Source organism: Labeo rohita, chromosome 10, assembly GCF_022985175.1.
Source record: "Labeo rohita strain BAU-BD-2019 chromosome 10, IGBB_LRoh.1.0, whole genome shotgun sequence".
NCBI lineage: Eukaryota > Metazoa > Chordata > Actinopteri > Cypriniformes > Cyprinidae > Labeo > Labeo rohita.
Window position 1 is genome coordinate 6,127,161 of NC_066878.1, and position 16,330 is coordinate 6,143,490.

The 16,330-nt window shown below is 35.3% G+C and overlaps 2 protein-coding genes across 2 annotated transcripts in view; one reads left to right on the forward strand and one right to left on the reverse strand.

Annotated features, from left to right (window-relative positions):
* foxo1b (forkhead box O1 b) overlaps positions 1-2,050 on the reverse strand; it is a 34,850-nt gene extending 32,800 nt beyond the window's left edge. Inside the window, exon 1 of the mRNA XM_051121384.1 lies at positions 1,291-2,050. Within this exon, the coding sequence (XP_050977341.1) occupies positions 1,291-1,845 (555 nt within the window). The 5' untranslated portion in view covers positions 1,846-2,050. The remainder of the gene's footprint in view (positions 1-1,290) is intronic.
* Positions 2,051-4,725: 2,675 nt separating this feature from the next.
* vps26bl (vacuolar protein sorting 26 homolog B, like) lies at positions 4,726-10,983 on the forward strand. Its single transcript, XM_051121545.1, is given in 7 exon segments — positions 4,726-5,199; positions 6,512-6,668; positions 6,807-6,971; positions 7,082-7,257; positions 7,340-7,482; positions 8,428-8,481; positions 8,484-10,983. Coding segments are annotated over 7 exon segments (999 nt in total). The 5' UTR covers positions 4,726-4,976; the 3' UTR covers positions 8,565-10,983.
* The last annotated feature ends 5,347 nt before the right edge of the window (positions 10,984-16,330 follow it).

Here is a 16,330-nt window from a genome sequence, read left to right on the forward strand (position 1 = left end):
GACAGGTTGACAAAGACCCTTTCAACACTGAAATCACTCTCTGTTTGCTCCACCTCACTCGTGGCAGCCCTCCTAGAGTCATGATAGTTGGTTTTAGTCATCAGGCACCTCAAAGCACCTCAGGAGCTTTAGAAATGTGTCGTCAAAACATAAGACTTACTAAATACCTCTGCATGAGTGCTGGAAAAACAGGTCATGTGACTACAACTAATGAAAATGACCACAGTTCACTCACACTACAAGTTAAAAAACAATAAAATAATATAATGCACAAGCAGATGGACCACTTTTTAATGGCGGTTTTGCTTCAGGACCAGCATGCAACAGAAATTTTCTATTTTGGAGTTTCATAGAAGAAACAAAGTCATTCAGGTTTTGGAATGACGTGAGGGCGAGTCAAAAAACGTTTTTTGTACATGAGCGGGTACAATTTGTTATTTTCCCTTATTGAACCGTCTCTACGTCAGGCTGACGACAGAAAGCCAAACCACAAGTACTTCTGTCAAGGATATTAAACAACACTTAAACTGATCTGGCATCAGCAAATGCGCAGCTGATACTGGGCTGTTCATTCTTCTGAAAATTGTGCGCTTGTGTCCCTCCTCTTTCGAGCCTTGAATTCCATAACAAACCACATGTCATTCATTTGCGCAGAGAGGGAATCCACAACTGCGCTTTTGAAGGATAACCATGACTGTCATATATTACCCTACACCTTTTTTTTTAGAGGCCTACATTGTTATTAAAAAATTTTTAAAACATTGTTGGATGGGCCAGGCCCACCCAGGACCCCCTGTAAAAGCTTGGCTAAATTCGGTTAACAAAAAAAATTACCAGTCAGGCAGAGGTTATTGGGTTAGGTAAAAAGGTCATTTAGGAGGAAATCCACTGCCTAAATAAAACTTGTTTCTTGATTTTGTCAGATATATTCACAAAAAGGATGTCTTAATGTCCTGCATAGCAGATTTATCTTCTTATAAGGAAGTATCATTTTATCAAGTTTAACTGGAAATACAGATGAAAATATTGATTAAGAAAATGCATTTGTGTGTAGAAGATCACAGTCAGACAGGCTCTGAATTGCTCTTTTAGCTAGTTTTGAGTAGTTGATCTTTTAATAAAATACATAAATTATAATTTAATTTAATAATGTATTTAATAAAATACATTAATGGACACATTAAATGATGCTCCTATGTGTAAGTGTGTTTAAATATAACATATAGAGTATGATGGGACCTCTAATGCTACTTTTAATGACACTTGAGCTTGGCCTTGGAGAGCCATTACCTTCCAGCCGGCTGAGCTGTTGCTGTCGCCCTTATCTTTGAAGTAAGGCACGCTCTTCACCATCCACTCGTAGATCTGAGACAGGGTGAGCCGCTTCTCAGGGGAGCTCTCGATCGCCTTGGTGATGAGGTCAGCGTATGACATATTCCCCCACGCGTTCCTACGAGACGAGCTGCTCTTTCTCTGAGCCGCTGCAGGGCTGGAGCTGCTGGCAGGGGCGGGGAGCGGCGGCACCTGTTGCGGGTGCGTCAGCTGGGGATTCGGCTGCTGGGGATGCTGTTGCTGGGGATGAACGCAGTTGTCCTGGCAGTGGAAGTCGTTCAAAAGGACGGGTTTCTCCTCCGGGTAGTCCTCGGTCTCTTCCAGCAAACTTAGGCTGTTGATAAAGTCCACGATGCCTTGTTCCGGCTTGACGGACGGTGCCGGGGAGGACGTGTTCGAGCTCCCCGGCTCGCTGAATTCCGGTCGGTGCAGCGGCCAGGTGCATGAGCGCGGCCGGGAGAGAGGCTCGAAATCCGGGTCGATGTCAACCAGCTGTTGCTGCGGTTCTGCCATCGCAAAATCAAAGCCAAAGTCAGCTGACTTGTCTTAAAACAGAGGATAAGTGCTGTGAAGATTTTGTCTAGTTTGCTAACTCTAACAATCGCACATGATCAGAGCTGACTGACAGTGAAGCTCTGTGTCTGACCGCGCTGTACAACTTAGCGATGTGTGGCTCGTACCATGCCTAGCGCGGTTTTAAATGACTGTTATGAAGCGCTCTCAGGGTGCAGCGTGTTTTAGAGTAGGGTGAGATGGCCACGCCCACAGCTGGACTGACAGCCTGGACGGCCAATCACAAGCGCGCATTCAAAAGGTAAACAGAGATTGCGTTTGCATAACCCACGCTACTTCGGTTTATCCTTTTTATGGCAAGCTCATTTAACATTTTTTTCTGAAAACATAGTATCTATGTAATGTTACTTTACCTCACTTTGCGTGACTAGTATCTATTTTCACATTTACTAGTAGGCTGTATATCAGTCACCTCACTATTACTTAGCAAAAGTATCTGTCACTATTTGGTCAGTTACCCGGATGCGATTTACTGTCCATACTCAGATGTAAATAACAGCATGGACTGCACTGTTAATGTACTACTGAATACATTGTTTTGCTCATTTATGCTGTCTAAACTATGGAAAAAAATGTGCGGAAGTCATACAGAGATGGACTTAGTAAGCAGGAAAAGGCTCAATATTTAATATTGTGATAAAGACACATACGAGCAGTATTAAATAAGAAATTAGCTTAATATTTCACCTACCTGACCGGAAATGATAAAAACAAACATGAGTGTTGTCAAGATTCTTGCCCAGGAAATCCTGGTTCACTTTGGCCAAACACAAACGCCAGTTTTTTTGCACTTTTCTCCTTGATTTGTTATAACTTTTGGCAGTCTAAAGTACTCTAAATGTTTTTCCCGGTCCGACCGATTAGCACAGTATAATAACTGACCATTTTCACCAGCAATAATCAGCTAAATATGCACATTTTGTTCAGTTCAGTGGTATTGTTTATGTTCAGTGCCGCCAATATGTCCAACTGATGACGCATCGTGAAAACAATATATTGTCACTAGGAACATTTCTCATGTCACTAGTTCACTATAGGAAGAGAATAATATCTGAGAAACAGATCCCCGTACTTTACCGGTAATTATGTGACTAGTATCTATTTTCAGTTTCACTAGCAGGCTAATTATAGCCTTTATATTACTTATTCCTAGTAACTATACAACTGTTAGTTAGTCACTAGTACTTACAGTGTGAGACACTAGTATCTATCCCAACTGTTACTAGAAAATATCCGTTTATATACGAACAACAGATTGTCATATGATTCAATGGCAAAAATGTGCAGTTCATTACCAGTAACAGTGGAATGGTTACTTTATCGTCATGATCATCAAAGGAATAAATACTTACCAACCTGATAAATACACACTATAATGATAAGGATAAGTACTAAATGTTAGTAAATTCTAAGAAGTGTTTGATTGTTTACTTCTAATTAAAATGTGTGCGATGTCAAAAATAGGTATCAGTTTGATCGAAATAAATGTTAATATGGCTTGCCTTATACTTTCAGTTAAACAGGATTTACAGAGGATTATGCCTGCTATGAAAGAATTTGACCACACAGTGTAGCTTTCCATTCACCTTTTTAGTTGTATAATATCAAATAATCAGCAGTTTAATATATTTTGTTAATAGGCTTTAAAAGTGGTCCTTTCATCAAGATTAAAGAGGCCGAGTGCACGGAGGCTTAGAAACCATTTGGCACTTACCCGCCTGTCAAATAGTCTATTAATCTTGTTAGACTTGGCTTCCTAAACAAGTACTTGAAGTTTTTAATGTTTTCAACAAAACATGCGTGTGGCAACGACGTGAATGTTTGTAACCGGTGCTCAGAGTTGTGCTATCACTAGCTGTGCTCACTAGAGGGAGACAGTAACTACATGACAGTGACAAGAAGTCTTAGACTTTTTAAATCAAGACAGTGTTGTCCACATAAACACGTTATGTTTCACTTTTAATAAACTAAATGTAATAGTTTACTTAACAATAGAGATGAAAAACGATTAAATGCAATTAAATGCATTTAAAATTAAAGTTTATGTTTACATACTTAGTGTGTGTACTGTGTATATTTACTATGCATACTGTATAAATACACACACATGCGTGTATTAAAAAATATTTATATTTATATAAATAATAAATATACACAGTGAACACACGTGTAGTATGTAAACATAAACTTTTACTTTGATTAATCGTTTCACAGCCCTATTAACAGTTTATACAGTTTAATAGATTATTTCAACAAACCAGGGCTTTATGGTTCAGGCAGTCATTTATCAGGGTTTCTGCAGGTCTTACGAAGGTTAATTTAAGACTTTTAAAAACTACTTTCAACAGAGTTTGATTACTTTATAATAAAAAGTTTTGCTTTGTGTAACAAATATAAATATAAACAAATACTTTCCAATGGCATAAACTCACTTCATTTTGTACAATTTCTCAGAAAACAGGGCTTCATTTTGCATCTCAAGTAAATGCCTCTTGATATAAAATTTTTAGAAATTTGTATTGGAAAACAAAACATAAAAACTGAGGGTTTTTTTCAGTGCACGCAACATTTAATGATTTTGAGGCATTAATAAAAAAAAAAGGTTTTTAAAACCTGAAGAAAACGCGTCCAATATTGCATACGTAGGTTATATTATAAAATAATAAAACAAAGTGTGTGCATCATATTACCAAAATTTTAAATAATTAAAAAACCCTAAATACAAATATTTTTAGGTATATTTGACACCTGATAAATGTAAACAATTTTGTTACATTTAATATCAGTGGTCTCTTTTAAGACTTTTATTTTGAAAAAAATATTTACGTGGACTATCCCGGTAGTAAATTCATTTCTGAAGCTTGTGTCTGTTTGTACATTGCTGGAAAAAGCCTCTGCATGCATTAATACAGTAGCCATATGAAAAATTAGCTACAGTTTATTTCAAACAGCCTATTATAAACGTGCATGCATTGCAGAAGATAAAGCACCTCGCTTGTGAATTGTATTGATGTGGAATTGCACCAGGTGTTAGAATACAAAAGGATATCAGTCCAACACAAGGTGTCGGGATGAGCTTCTTCAGTTTCGGACAAACTGCTGAAATTGACATAATTCTAAATGATGCCGAGACGAGAAAAAAGGCCGAGCATAAAACAGAGGACGGGAAAAAGGACAAATACTTTCTGTTTTACGACGGGGAGACAGTCTCAGGGAAAGTCAACGTTACCCTGAAGAACCCAGGCAAGAGGCTCGAGCATCAAGGGATCAAAATAGAGTTTATCGGGCAAATCGGTAAGTAACGTTACAACGTTTGAAGGAGCGATGCTTGATGACGCAACGAATGTGATATAACGTGACCGCTAAATACAATGCAACATTAACATCTGTGTTCGTTTGTTTGTAGCCGTCGCAGGCAAATTTGTTTTGTAAAACACGTTTCATTAAGGAGGATCTAGACTTAAGTAATAACACGATAATATGTTGAAGTGTCAAATTACAAACACCAAGTCTCGTGACATATGACACATTGGCGGTGTTTGATTCGTGAATCGTGATTCGTCAAATATTTTCAGTGAATCAAACGAACCGGTTCACTAAACATGTCTAAATGATTCCTTCACGATTCGAAATGAATCGTTCAGAAATCGTTCCAAGTGTATATTTATATGACAGAAATAGCAAGAGCACTAGTATGCTGTCCGAAATTTAGCTAACGACTGAACCGATCTGTTGATCCGAGAACTTCCGTGTTCGGACATTTTTTCGTCGCTAGTCGAGGCGAAAAATACGGTTTTTTTGTGTTTTTTTTTTTTTGTTAAAACAGAAGTTTTACAAAACCTGTACTGGAAATGGTTTATCAACCACAAAAGAGACTTAAAAATACCTTAAACCTTTAAAACACTATAAGACCTTTTTAGGTAAGAAAGGTTAATTAATATTTAGCATTGTTTATTGTAATGCAAATTATGTTTAGGTTCTAAACAAATGACTAGATGTTAGTTGAGCCTCCAACACACAAAAATTTGACTGATTAAATTAAAATAAATACATTTATAAATAAAACCCATAATAAACAACACGATGTGTGGTGCATAGAAGAATCATTGAGTCGTTTTTATTCTGTTTTTAAAACGAACTGTTCAAAAGAACCGATTCTCCGAAATGAATCGACTTCCTATCTCTAGTAAAAAGGCGGTATAATAGGTACCACACCCCTAGATGCTCATCACAAGCTATGAATCCTGTTTTCATTTTCAGTAATGAACAGTTTCCCTAAAAGATGATGCTTGTTTCTTCTTGTTCTAAGTAAGGGCTGTATTTAAAGCTGTATATACTGTTATAAGACATGTGAAGATACTTTCCCCTGAGGCCTGTTAAATCTTCATTACACATTATATATTGAATATTAAAGGCATGGTTTATCCAACAAATTGCTTGTAAAATAATGTTGTTCCATACCTGGCAAACCTAACAAACCCAAAGACTTAAAGAACTATTGTCACTCAAGAATAAAACACAAAAAATTATAAACATTTCATTAAGAAACCATGTCAAAACTTGTGCATATAATAACATTTTCTCTTCTGTGTCTTTTTTTTCTTAGAATTGTACTATGACAGAGGAAACCATCATGAGTTTGTCTCTCTGGTTAAGGATTTAGCTCGACCTGGAGAAATGGCTCAATCTCAGACCTTTGATTTTGAGTTCACGCACGTGGAGAAACCGTATGAGTCTTACACAGGCCAGAATGTAAAACTACGGTATGTTCCTGTCATTGTGTAGCTCAGAAAAGATTGTTTATAAGAGCCCTCACAATATACCGTGCACTTAGTTGACAATTAACTATCTTAGATGTTGGATAGATGGTTTTATAATCAACTTTTAATATTTTTTTTCAGCTATTTCCTGCGGGCAACCATCAGCAGGAGACTGAATGACATCTGCAAAGAGATGGACATTGTAGTGCACACACTCAGCACATATCCAGAACTCAACTCCTCCATAAAGATGGAAGTGGGAATTGAGGACTGTCTACACATTGAGTTTGAGTACAACAAGTCCAAGTAAGTCAAAAACAGCCAAACAGATCATGGTTGTATGTTAAATTAGTTAATAAAACTTAAATTAGTCATCAACTGATATCCTAATTTTTTCTTCTTCCTAAAAATGGCAGGTATCACCTGAAAGATGTGATTGTAGGGAAGATCTATTTCCTGTTGGTGCGAATTAAGATCAAACACATGGAGATTGATATTATTAAACGGGAGACAACAGGGACAGGGCCAAATGTGTACCACGAAAATGACACCATTGCAAAATACGAGATTATGGATGGAGCACCTGTACGAGGTATGAAACCATTTTTAATATTCATATTTTCTATGCTGAAATAAAGTATACTGGATTTTAACTGTATCTTTATTGGCTTCAGGTGAATCCATCCCTATCCGTCTTTTTCTGGCTGGGTACGAGATGACACCCACCATGAGGGACATTAATAAGAAATTTTCTGTTCGCTATTACCTGAATCTCGTACTCATTGATGAAGAAGAGAGACGTTACTTCAAACAACAGGTTGGTCTTTACTGTACTGTCTTGCTAAATTAACAAATTAATAAAAAATCATTCTTGTTTCCATAGCAGTAGTGCTATTTTAACTGTTACAGTTGAAGTCAAAAGTTTACATACACCTTGCTGAATCTGCAAAATGTTAATTGTTTTACCAAAATAAGAAGGATCATACAAAATGCGTGTTATTTTTTTATTTAGTACTCACCTGAATACAAGATTTCACAGAAGACGTTTAAACCACAAGATAAAATAATAGTTGAATTTATAAAAATGACCACGTTTAAAAGTTTACATACGCTTGATTCTTAATACTGTCGTTACCTGAATGATCCACAGCTGTGTTTTTTTTGTTTAGTGATAGTTGTTCATGAGTCCCTTGTTCGTCCTAAACAGTTAATCTCTGCTGTTCTTCAGAAAAATCCTTCAGGTCCCACAAATTATTTGGTTTTTCAGCATTTTTGTGTGTTTGAACACTTTCCAACAATGACTGTATGATTCTGAGATCCATCTTTTCACACTGAGTACAACTGAGGGACTCATATTCAACTATTACAGAAGGTTCAAACGCTCACTGATGCTTCAGATGGAAAAACAATGCATTAACTTTTTGAATTTGAAGATCAAGGTACATTTAACTAATTTTGTCTTTTGTGGAACATATACATTTCTTCTGTAGCTTCTGAAGGGCAGTACTAAATGGAAATAAAATTTATATTTAGGCAAAATAAGAAAAATGTACACATTCTCATTCTGTTCAAAAGTTTACACCCTGGCTCTTAATGCATAATTTTTCTTCTTGCATGCATTTTGTATGATCCTTCTTATTTTGGTAAAATAATTACCATTTTGCAGATTCTGCAAGGTGTATGTAAACTTTTGACTTCAACTGTAAATCCCCAGAACAAGATCTATTTTGTGTATGAATGGTCATCTTTTGTGTATTTTTAGGAGATTACGCTATGGAGGAAGGGAGACATTGTGAGGAAGAGCATGTCCCATCAAAAGCTGCCGTCGCCTCTCAGCGTTTTGAGGGCTCGGCGAGCGCAGAGAAAGCACTTTCTCAAGCTAAAGAGGAGGAGAACTAAACCCAACCATGTCTTCTCATCATCTCATGTGTGTATGTGTTAGAAAGAGTGTGTGTATGGATTTAAAGAAGCCGTGCGCTCCCAAAATAGATGGCAACGTAAACATGATATTTCACATTCCTAAACACACCAGTTTATGATCAACAAGTAGCTTTTTAAAAAGGGATGAATATGAAAAGCAAAAACACTGATTCCAAAAACCACAATTCGGTATTTACAAATTCTTCTTGGTGGTTCCTCTGAGATTGTTTACTTTTTTCCACAACCCTGGAATTAATTGACTGTATATTTATTTCAAACATTTCAGCAGTCCATCTAAATGAAACAAACACATTCCACTCTCTATATTCCATTTACAGCCTTTTTAATATTCTGTTTTGAATGTTTTGTTAATGTGGATTTTTCTTCTTTCATAACATACATTGCATACAGTGTTCAGCTTCTGTTTTTTAATGAAACGGTGTTTAACTAAATCATATTTTTAGTGATTTTTATATACAGTATGCTTACCGATACATGCCTTTTTAGTTTTGTTGCCATTCCAGAAGATAAATTATAAGCACTTCAGGGTTTTTGCCAATGTGATTTCAGTGTCTGCAAATGGTGGGACCCTTAAAGGAGAAGTCCACTTCCAGAACATAAATTTACAGATTTACTCACCCCCTTGTCACCCAAGATGTTCATGTCTTTCTTTCTTCAGTCAGTAAGAGATTATGTTTCTTGAGGACAACATTTCAGGTATTTTCTCCATATAGTGGACTTCAGTGGTGCCTCCAAGTTTGAACTTCCAAAATGCAGTTTAAATGCAGCTATAAATGATCCCAGCCGAGAAAGAAGGGTCTTACTAGCGAAACTATCGGTCATTTTCTAAACAAATTGGCAATTTATATACTTTTTAACCTCAAATGCTTGTCTGGTCTTGTCTCTGAGATGTGCATGCGTAGTCTGTGTAATCCGGGTCAATACAGTTAGGGTATGTCTAAAAACTCCCGTCTCGTTTTCTTCTTCAACATCAAAATCGTCCTACATCGCTGTTTTACCATTTTTTTTTGTAAAGAGTGTTTGATCTTTGTATGTTCACTTTGTAAACACAGGGTCGGTACCTCTGCAGCGATGTAGGACGATTTTAAATTTGGGGAAGAAAATGAGATGGGAGTTTTTTGACATACCCTAACTGTATTAAACGTATTGAACCGGAAAAAAACAGAGTTCAGGCAGACTTGGACAGGACAAGCATTTGAGGTTAAAAAGCATATAAATTATCAATTTGTTTCAAAAATGACCCATTGTTTTTCTAGATAAGACCCTTCTTCCTTGGCTGGGATTGTTTAGAGCCATTTGAAGCTGCATTTTGGATGTTTAAACTTGGGGGCACCATTGAAGTCCATTATATGGAGATAATTCCTGAATTTTTTTCCTCAAGAAGCATTATTTCTTATCAACAGAAGAAAGACATGAACATCTTGGATGACAAGGGAGTGAGTAAATTATCTGTAAATTTTTGTTCTGGAAGTGAACTACTTCTTTAATTCCATATCAGCCCAAAATGACTTAACCATTTCCGCTTAGATTTAACAAACAAACCAAATTCATTTCCCTACAGGAATTTAGCTAAACTGAAATGCACCTGAATTTTATTTTATCTGTCAGATTGTGCTGATAGAATGATACTTTAACAAGCTCCTTGCTGTTTTAAGTGTATAAAAATAGAATTTGAATTCAGTGTTATTGCTGTTGAGGTTTTGGTATGGGAAACCAAAATGTTTGACGTTGGGTAACACTTTACTATAAGGTTCAAAATATTAACACTAGTTAATGCGTCAGGTTTCAAGAACTAAAAATTAATCTTAGTTCATGATTATTTCTAAATGAATTATGATTCAACTGCTTATTTGTTAGTTTGTGTTGACATTTTCAGTAGACATTCACAATAACCAAGATTAACAAATGTTAAAGGGTTGTTTATCGTTAGTTCGGGTTAACTATTAAACAACCTTATTTTAAAGTGTTACTAAGTCATTGCGGTTATAATGTTTCATCTTCTTTAACACCATCATTTCTAGAATTCAGGTGGCATTAATGTCTTATTTTAGTTCTCATTTTTACCAACACTGGAGATCAGATTTCATATTACATGTCAGTTCTAACCAGTTACTAACCAATACGTACTTAAAACCTTTCGAAATCTTTGACCACATCAGCAAACGCTGATAAAGTGTGTGATCAGGATGAAAAGCAGAAGTATTAACACTGTATAAGGGATGCATATCCTGGAAGTGACTGAACACCCATTATGAGATTGCAGGCTTATTACGGCTGCCTTGTTAGTGGCTTTCATTGGCGTGATCATTTCTTGTCGTGTTAGGACCGCGGGGGCGTTTATCTGTCTGAAAATCCAGGATAAATAATCTCAGTATCAGTCTTTTGTTAGTACTTCCATTCACTTGTGTCAGCGAACATTAACTAAGATCTAGATGTGTTTGAAGAAAGATCGTGACATGCTGATCACACACTAGGCTCTGGATATTGTTTGATAAAATTGCCTTTTTTTAATTAAACCGTGTAACGAAACCCTTGCTTTTGGTGTCAAACTAGCAAAAGGCCTATCAAAAGAGGGCTAAAGCTCACATTTCTATGTGTAAGTGATCTCTCCGCTCTCTGTTTCACAGATCTAAAGCGTCTCTTTGCCGAATATTCATGGCTGTATGTGCCACACTGTGTTTACTGACTTCACCTGTATGATTTTACAAATTAGCACTGTGTATCCTTTCAAGACAACAAGGAACAAAGAATTAGTTGTTTCCTAACTTTCTTTACATTTATCATTGTGCGAAAAAGTGCTGCTTGAAACGGCATTAGATAACCATATTTCTATATTAATATTATGTATGTACAGTATATATTTACAGAATTGTAAGTATATGATTTTGAAATGATTTAGAAATCGCTCTAAGGTACTAGCAGAGTTTACAAAATGGATTCTAGAAGATTCTAGAACTGTGCTATTGTAAAATACGAGTGCAGAACACAAAATCTAACTGCTCTTTCAGTACTTGTGCTGTATATGACATTTGTTTTTACTCTGATTCCTCAGATTAAAGAAAAGGAAAAAAAAAACACTCATCTTTTCCCTCATAGAAACTTATAGCGTCACGTGTCGTTATTTCGCCAGCAATGGCAAAATAAGGTGTGTAAAGGAAGCTGCTTTATGGTCTTATACATAATGTTGCCATTTTGAATCCTTCTCGTTAGATAAAAATCCATAAGGTCTATATTATATGTATTTAAATATGAGCTGAAGGATTTTGAACTGGTCTTAAAAATGAGTATATTTTCTCAAAGGCAAGAATATCCTAAAAAATAGATTTTAAAAAAGAGTATATTTTACCTTTAATTTATAAACACAGTTTCTTTTGATATCTCTCACTAAAACTTTGCGAATTTGATTTGCATGGTAAAATTAAACTTTTTAAGATTAATTGGATTTCTAAGTGCTTAAAAATCAGCTAGTGGTAGCTCTTGATAACCTCTAGAGGGCAGACTCACACCTCATCTGCACTTTATAGCCAGTTTGATATAAGGAGGATTAAAATGTATTCATTTTAATATATTATTGATTAGGCTGTACAGTAATGAATGCATCAGTTTGTATCAAATTTTAAGCTGCACAATTGTTTTCAACAAAAAATAAGAATTGTTTTTTGAGCACCAAATCTGCATATAGGAATGATTGGAGTAATGACGATGAAAGTACAGCTTTGCCATCACAGGGAGAAATTACATTTTAAGATAAATCAAAATAGAAAACTACGGAAGCCCGTTTCCGGCACTGTATAAAAAATAAAAAAGGTAATTGCTTTTTTATCTCACAATTCTGTCATTTTTTTCTGATTTTTTTTTCCCCCTCAGAATTGCCTGATATAAACTCTTAATTCTGATTTTTTTTCAGAATCGTAAGACATAAACTCACAATAGCGAGATATAAAGTCAGAATCGTGGGATATAAACTCACAATTCTGACAAAAGAAGTCAAAATTGCGTCATATAAATACATTTGCGAGTTACAAATTCAGAATTTCAAGATATAAACTCGTATTTCTGAGAAACAAAGTCAGAATTGCGAAAATGCAAACTCTTCTGACTTTTTTTTCCCTCAAATTGCAGGTTATATCTCATAATTTTGACCTTTCCCTTGAAATTCCGACTTCTTTTCTCAGGAACTGCGAATTTATATCTCAGAATTCTGACTTAACTGGCAAATGCGCGTTTATATCTTGCAATTCGGACTTCTTTTCTCAGATTTGCGAGTTTATATCTTGAAATTATATCTTTTTCCCTCAAAATTCTGACTTATTTTCTCTGCACTGTCAGTTTATATCTTTAAATTCTGACTTAACTCGCAACTGCAAGTTTATATCTTGCAATTCTGACTTCTTTTCTCCGAACTGCGAGTTCATATCTCGAAATTCTGACTTAACTGGCAAATGCGCATTTATACCTTGCAATTCTGACTTCTTTTCTCAGATTTGCAAATTTAAATGTCACAATTCTGGCTCTTATCCCTCAAAATTCTGACTTCTTTTCGTAAAATTGCAAGTTTATATCTCACAATTCTAACTTTTTCCCTCAAAATTCTGACTTCTTTTCGTAGAATTGTGAGTTTATATCTCAAAATTCTGACTTAACTTACAATTTGCGAGTTTATATCTCACAATTCTGACTTCTTTTCTCAAATCTGCAAGTTTATACCTCACAATTCTGTCTCTTTTCCCTCAAAATTCTGACTTCTTTTCGAAGTATTGTGAGTTTATATCTCGAAATTCTGACTTTACTTGCAATTTCGAGTTCATATTTCGCAATTCTGACTCCTTTTCTCAGATTTGTGAGTTTATATCTCGCAATTCTGACTTCTTTTCTCAGATTTGTGAGTTTATATCTCGCAATTCTGACTTCTTTTCTCAGATTTGCAAGTTTATATCTTGAAATTCTGACTTAACTTGCAATTTGCGAGTTTATATCTCACAATTCTGACTTCTTTTCTCTGATTTGAGTTTATATCTCAAAATTTTGACAACTTGCAATTGCGAGTTCATATTTCACAATTCTGACTTTTTTTCTCAGATATGCGAGTTTATATCTTGAAATTCTGACTTAACTTGCAATTTGCAAGTTGATATCTCACAATTCTGTCTCTTTTCCCTCAAAATTCTGACTTCTTTTCGTAGTATTGTGAGTTTATATGTCAAAATTTTGACTTAACTTGCAATTGCGAGTTCATATTTCACAATTCTGACTTCTTTTCTCAGATTTGTGAGTTTATATGCCAAAATTTTGACTTAACTTGCAATTGTGAGTTCATATTTCACAATTCGGACTTTTTTTCTCAGATATGCGAGTTTATATCTTGAAATTCTGACTTAACTTGCAATTTGCGAGTTTATATCTCACAATTCTGTCTCTTTCCCTCAAAATTCTCACTTCTTTTCATAGTATTGTGAGTTTATATGTCAAAATTTTGACTTAACTTGCAATTTCGAGTTCATATTTCACAATTCTGACTTTTTTTCTCAGATATGCGAGTTTATATCTTGAAATTCTGACTTAACTTGCAATTTGCGAGTTTATATCTCACAATTCTGTCTCTTTTCCCTCAAAATTCTGACTTCTTTTCGTAGTATTGTGAGTTTATATGTCAAAATTTTGACTTAACTTGCAATTGCGAGTTCATATTTCACAATTCTTACTTTTTTTCCTCAGATATGCGAGTTTATATCTTGAAATTCTGACTTCTTTTCTCAGATTTATGAGTTTATATCTTGAAATTCTGACTTAACTTGCGATTTGCGGGTTTATTTCTCACAATTCTGACCTCTTTTCTGATTTGTGAGTTTATATTTCAAAATTTTGTCTTAACTTGCAATTGCAAGTATATATCTTAATTTCTTCTTAATATGAGACTTAATTTCTCATAATTTCTCCGAATTGCGACTTAAATCACAATTGTGAGTATATATCTCTGAGAAAAATCTCTGTATCACGCAATTGCTAGAAAAAAAGTCAGAATAGTGAGATAAAATGTTGCAATTATTTTTTTGTGTTTTTTAATTATTATTTAGTGCCGGAAACGGGCTTCTATAGAAAAAAATATTTCTATTGTTTAAATTGTTTTTAAAAAATGATAATATTACCGTTTTATTTTTGATCATACGGTGAGCATTAGAGGCTTTCAAAAACAAAAATCTTACCAACTCCAAACTTGAACTTAAACGTATTTATTGTTGCTCATTTATGTATAAGCTTTTTTTTTTTTATCACTCACTTATTGTAAAACGTTCCGGATGGACAAGTATAAAGGCAGATACTTTAGCTGATGAGTTTTCAATAGTACCTATGTGCAGTCCTCTGGCTTTGAAGAGATGTTGTTATTGATCGGCTGGCCGTGGTGCTGACAGCTGTATTTTCTGAGTGAATTCTGAAGCTGAGAAGAGAAACCTGGATGAGTATTGATCATAGCAGAAGTCCTCTTTCTCTACATCTGCAGAATTCAAGCCCATAGACACTAATGAGGACTGAGGAAAAATAACAAGCCTTTGTGTTCAAATCCTGAACTGAATCTGTCACACAATACACAGAGTAACCGTACAACAGATGTTTTCCTCAGGGAGGCTATGCTTTGTTCCTTTCAATTTTGGAAAATTCAATCTGATTTAATTATTAAATATTATCATTATTAACTTTTACTAAAAATAATGTTTGAATTTGTTATTATTAAACATTTGGAAATTTATTTAAGATGATTTTTTTGTCTGGTGTGTCAGTGGCAGGTGCAAACTACCATCTTGCCCTACATAAAGAAGGTTCATATAGTACATACAGTAACTTGCGAACACATGAATATTAAATGTCAGCTAAAACAACATCTTAGCTCGATAAATCCAGCAGCCACATTGTACAGACCTATTAGGCCTTCGGTGTTTGGAGGCGTGGAGCTAATGGGTCAGTTCCAGTCCTTCACCAATAACCACAGCAACTGCTCCAAGCGCAATGCTCAGCTGCACAAACCCGGTTACCATAGCGATGGGGCCTCCGTCATTCCGAGTCTTTTGACTGTATTGTGGAGGAGCGATGCATCTGTGAGAGAAGGGGGAGTCTTGCACAGGAAATCAGGTCATTGTGTGTATTTCTCATTTTTTGTATTATCTCCATCAAATTTTACTGCAGCTAATGTAATAAGGATAAAAAGCAAGCTTGAGCTGTGATCTGACCTGTGGTTTAGATTAAAAAAATATATATACATATATATTATGAATAGATATATATATATTTGTTTTGGCAAGTGGAAGGATTTCCAAAAAATGCTTTGAAAGAGATCTAAACACTGCTTTAAAGATAAAAATAGGCTGATCTAACAGTTTTGTAGTTGCTGAATACATTAGACAATGATTGACACTCCCATAGGAGATGATGTCATATTTGTCTTTGAGGTTTGCAGAATATTCCTCCCCCTTCATAAAGACCCACAACTGTTACTTTCTGCTCTCTCCTCCTTCTTATTAACCATTAATGGACTTTGTCTGCTAGACAAAGTAGTGAAACATGTATACAGCCAATGCATGACAGTATATACACACAGCCAGTAGTAATACACCAGCATTTGTATTTCAGTCACGCCACATGCTTCTAACACCGAAATGCATTTCTGAGTAAATCTGACCACATGGACAGGAAGCTTTACTATATAAGGACTAGACATCCTATGATGTCTA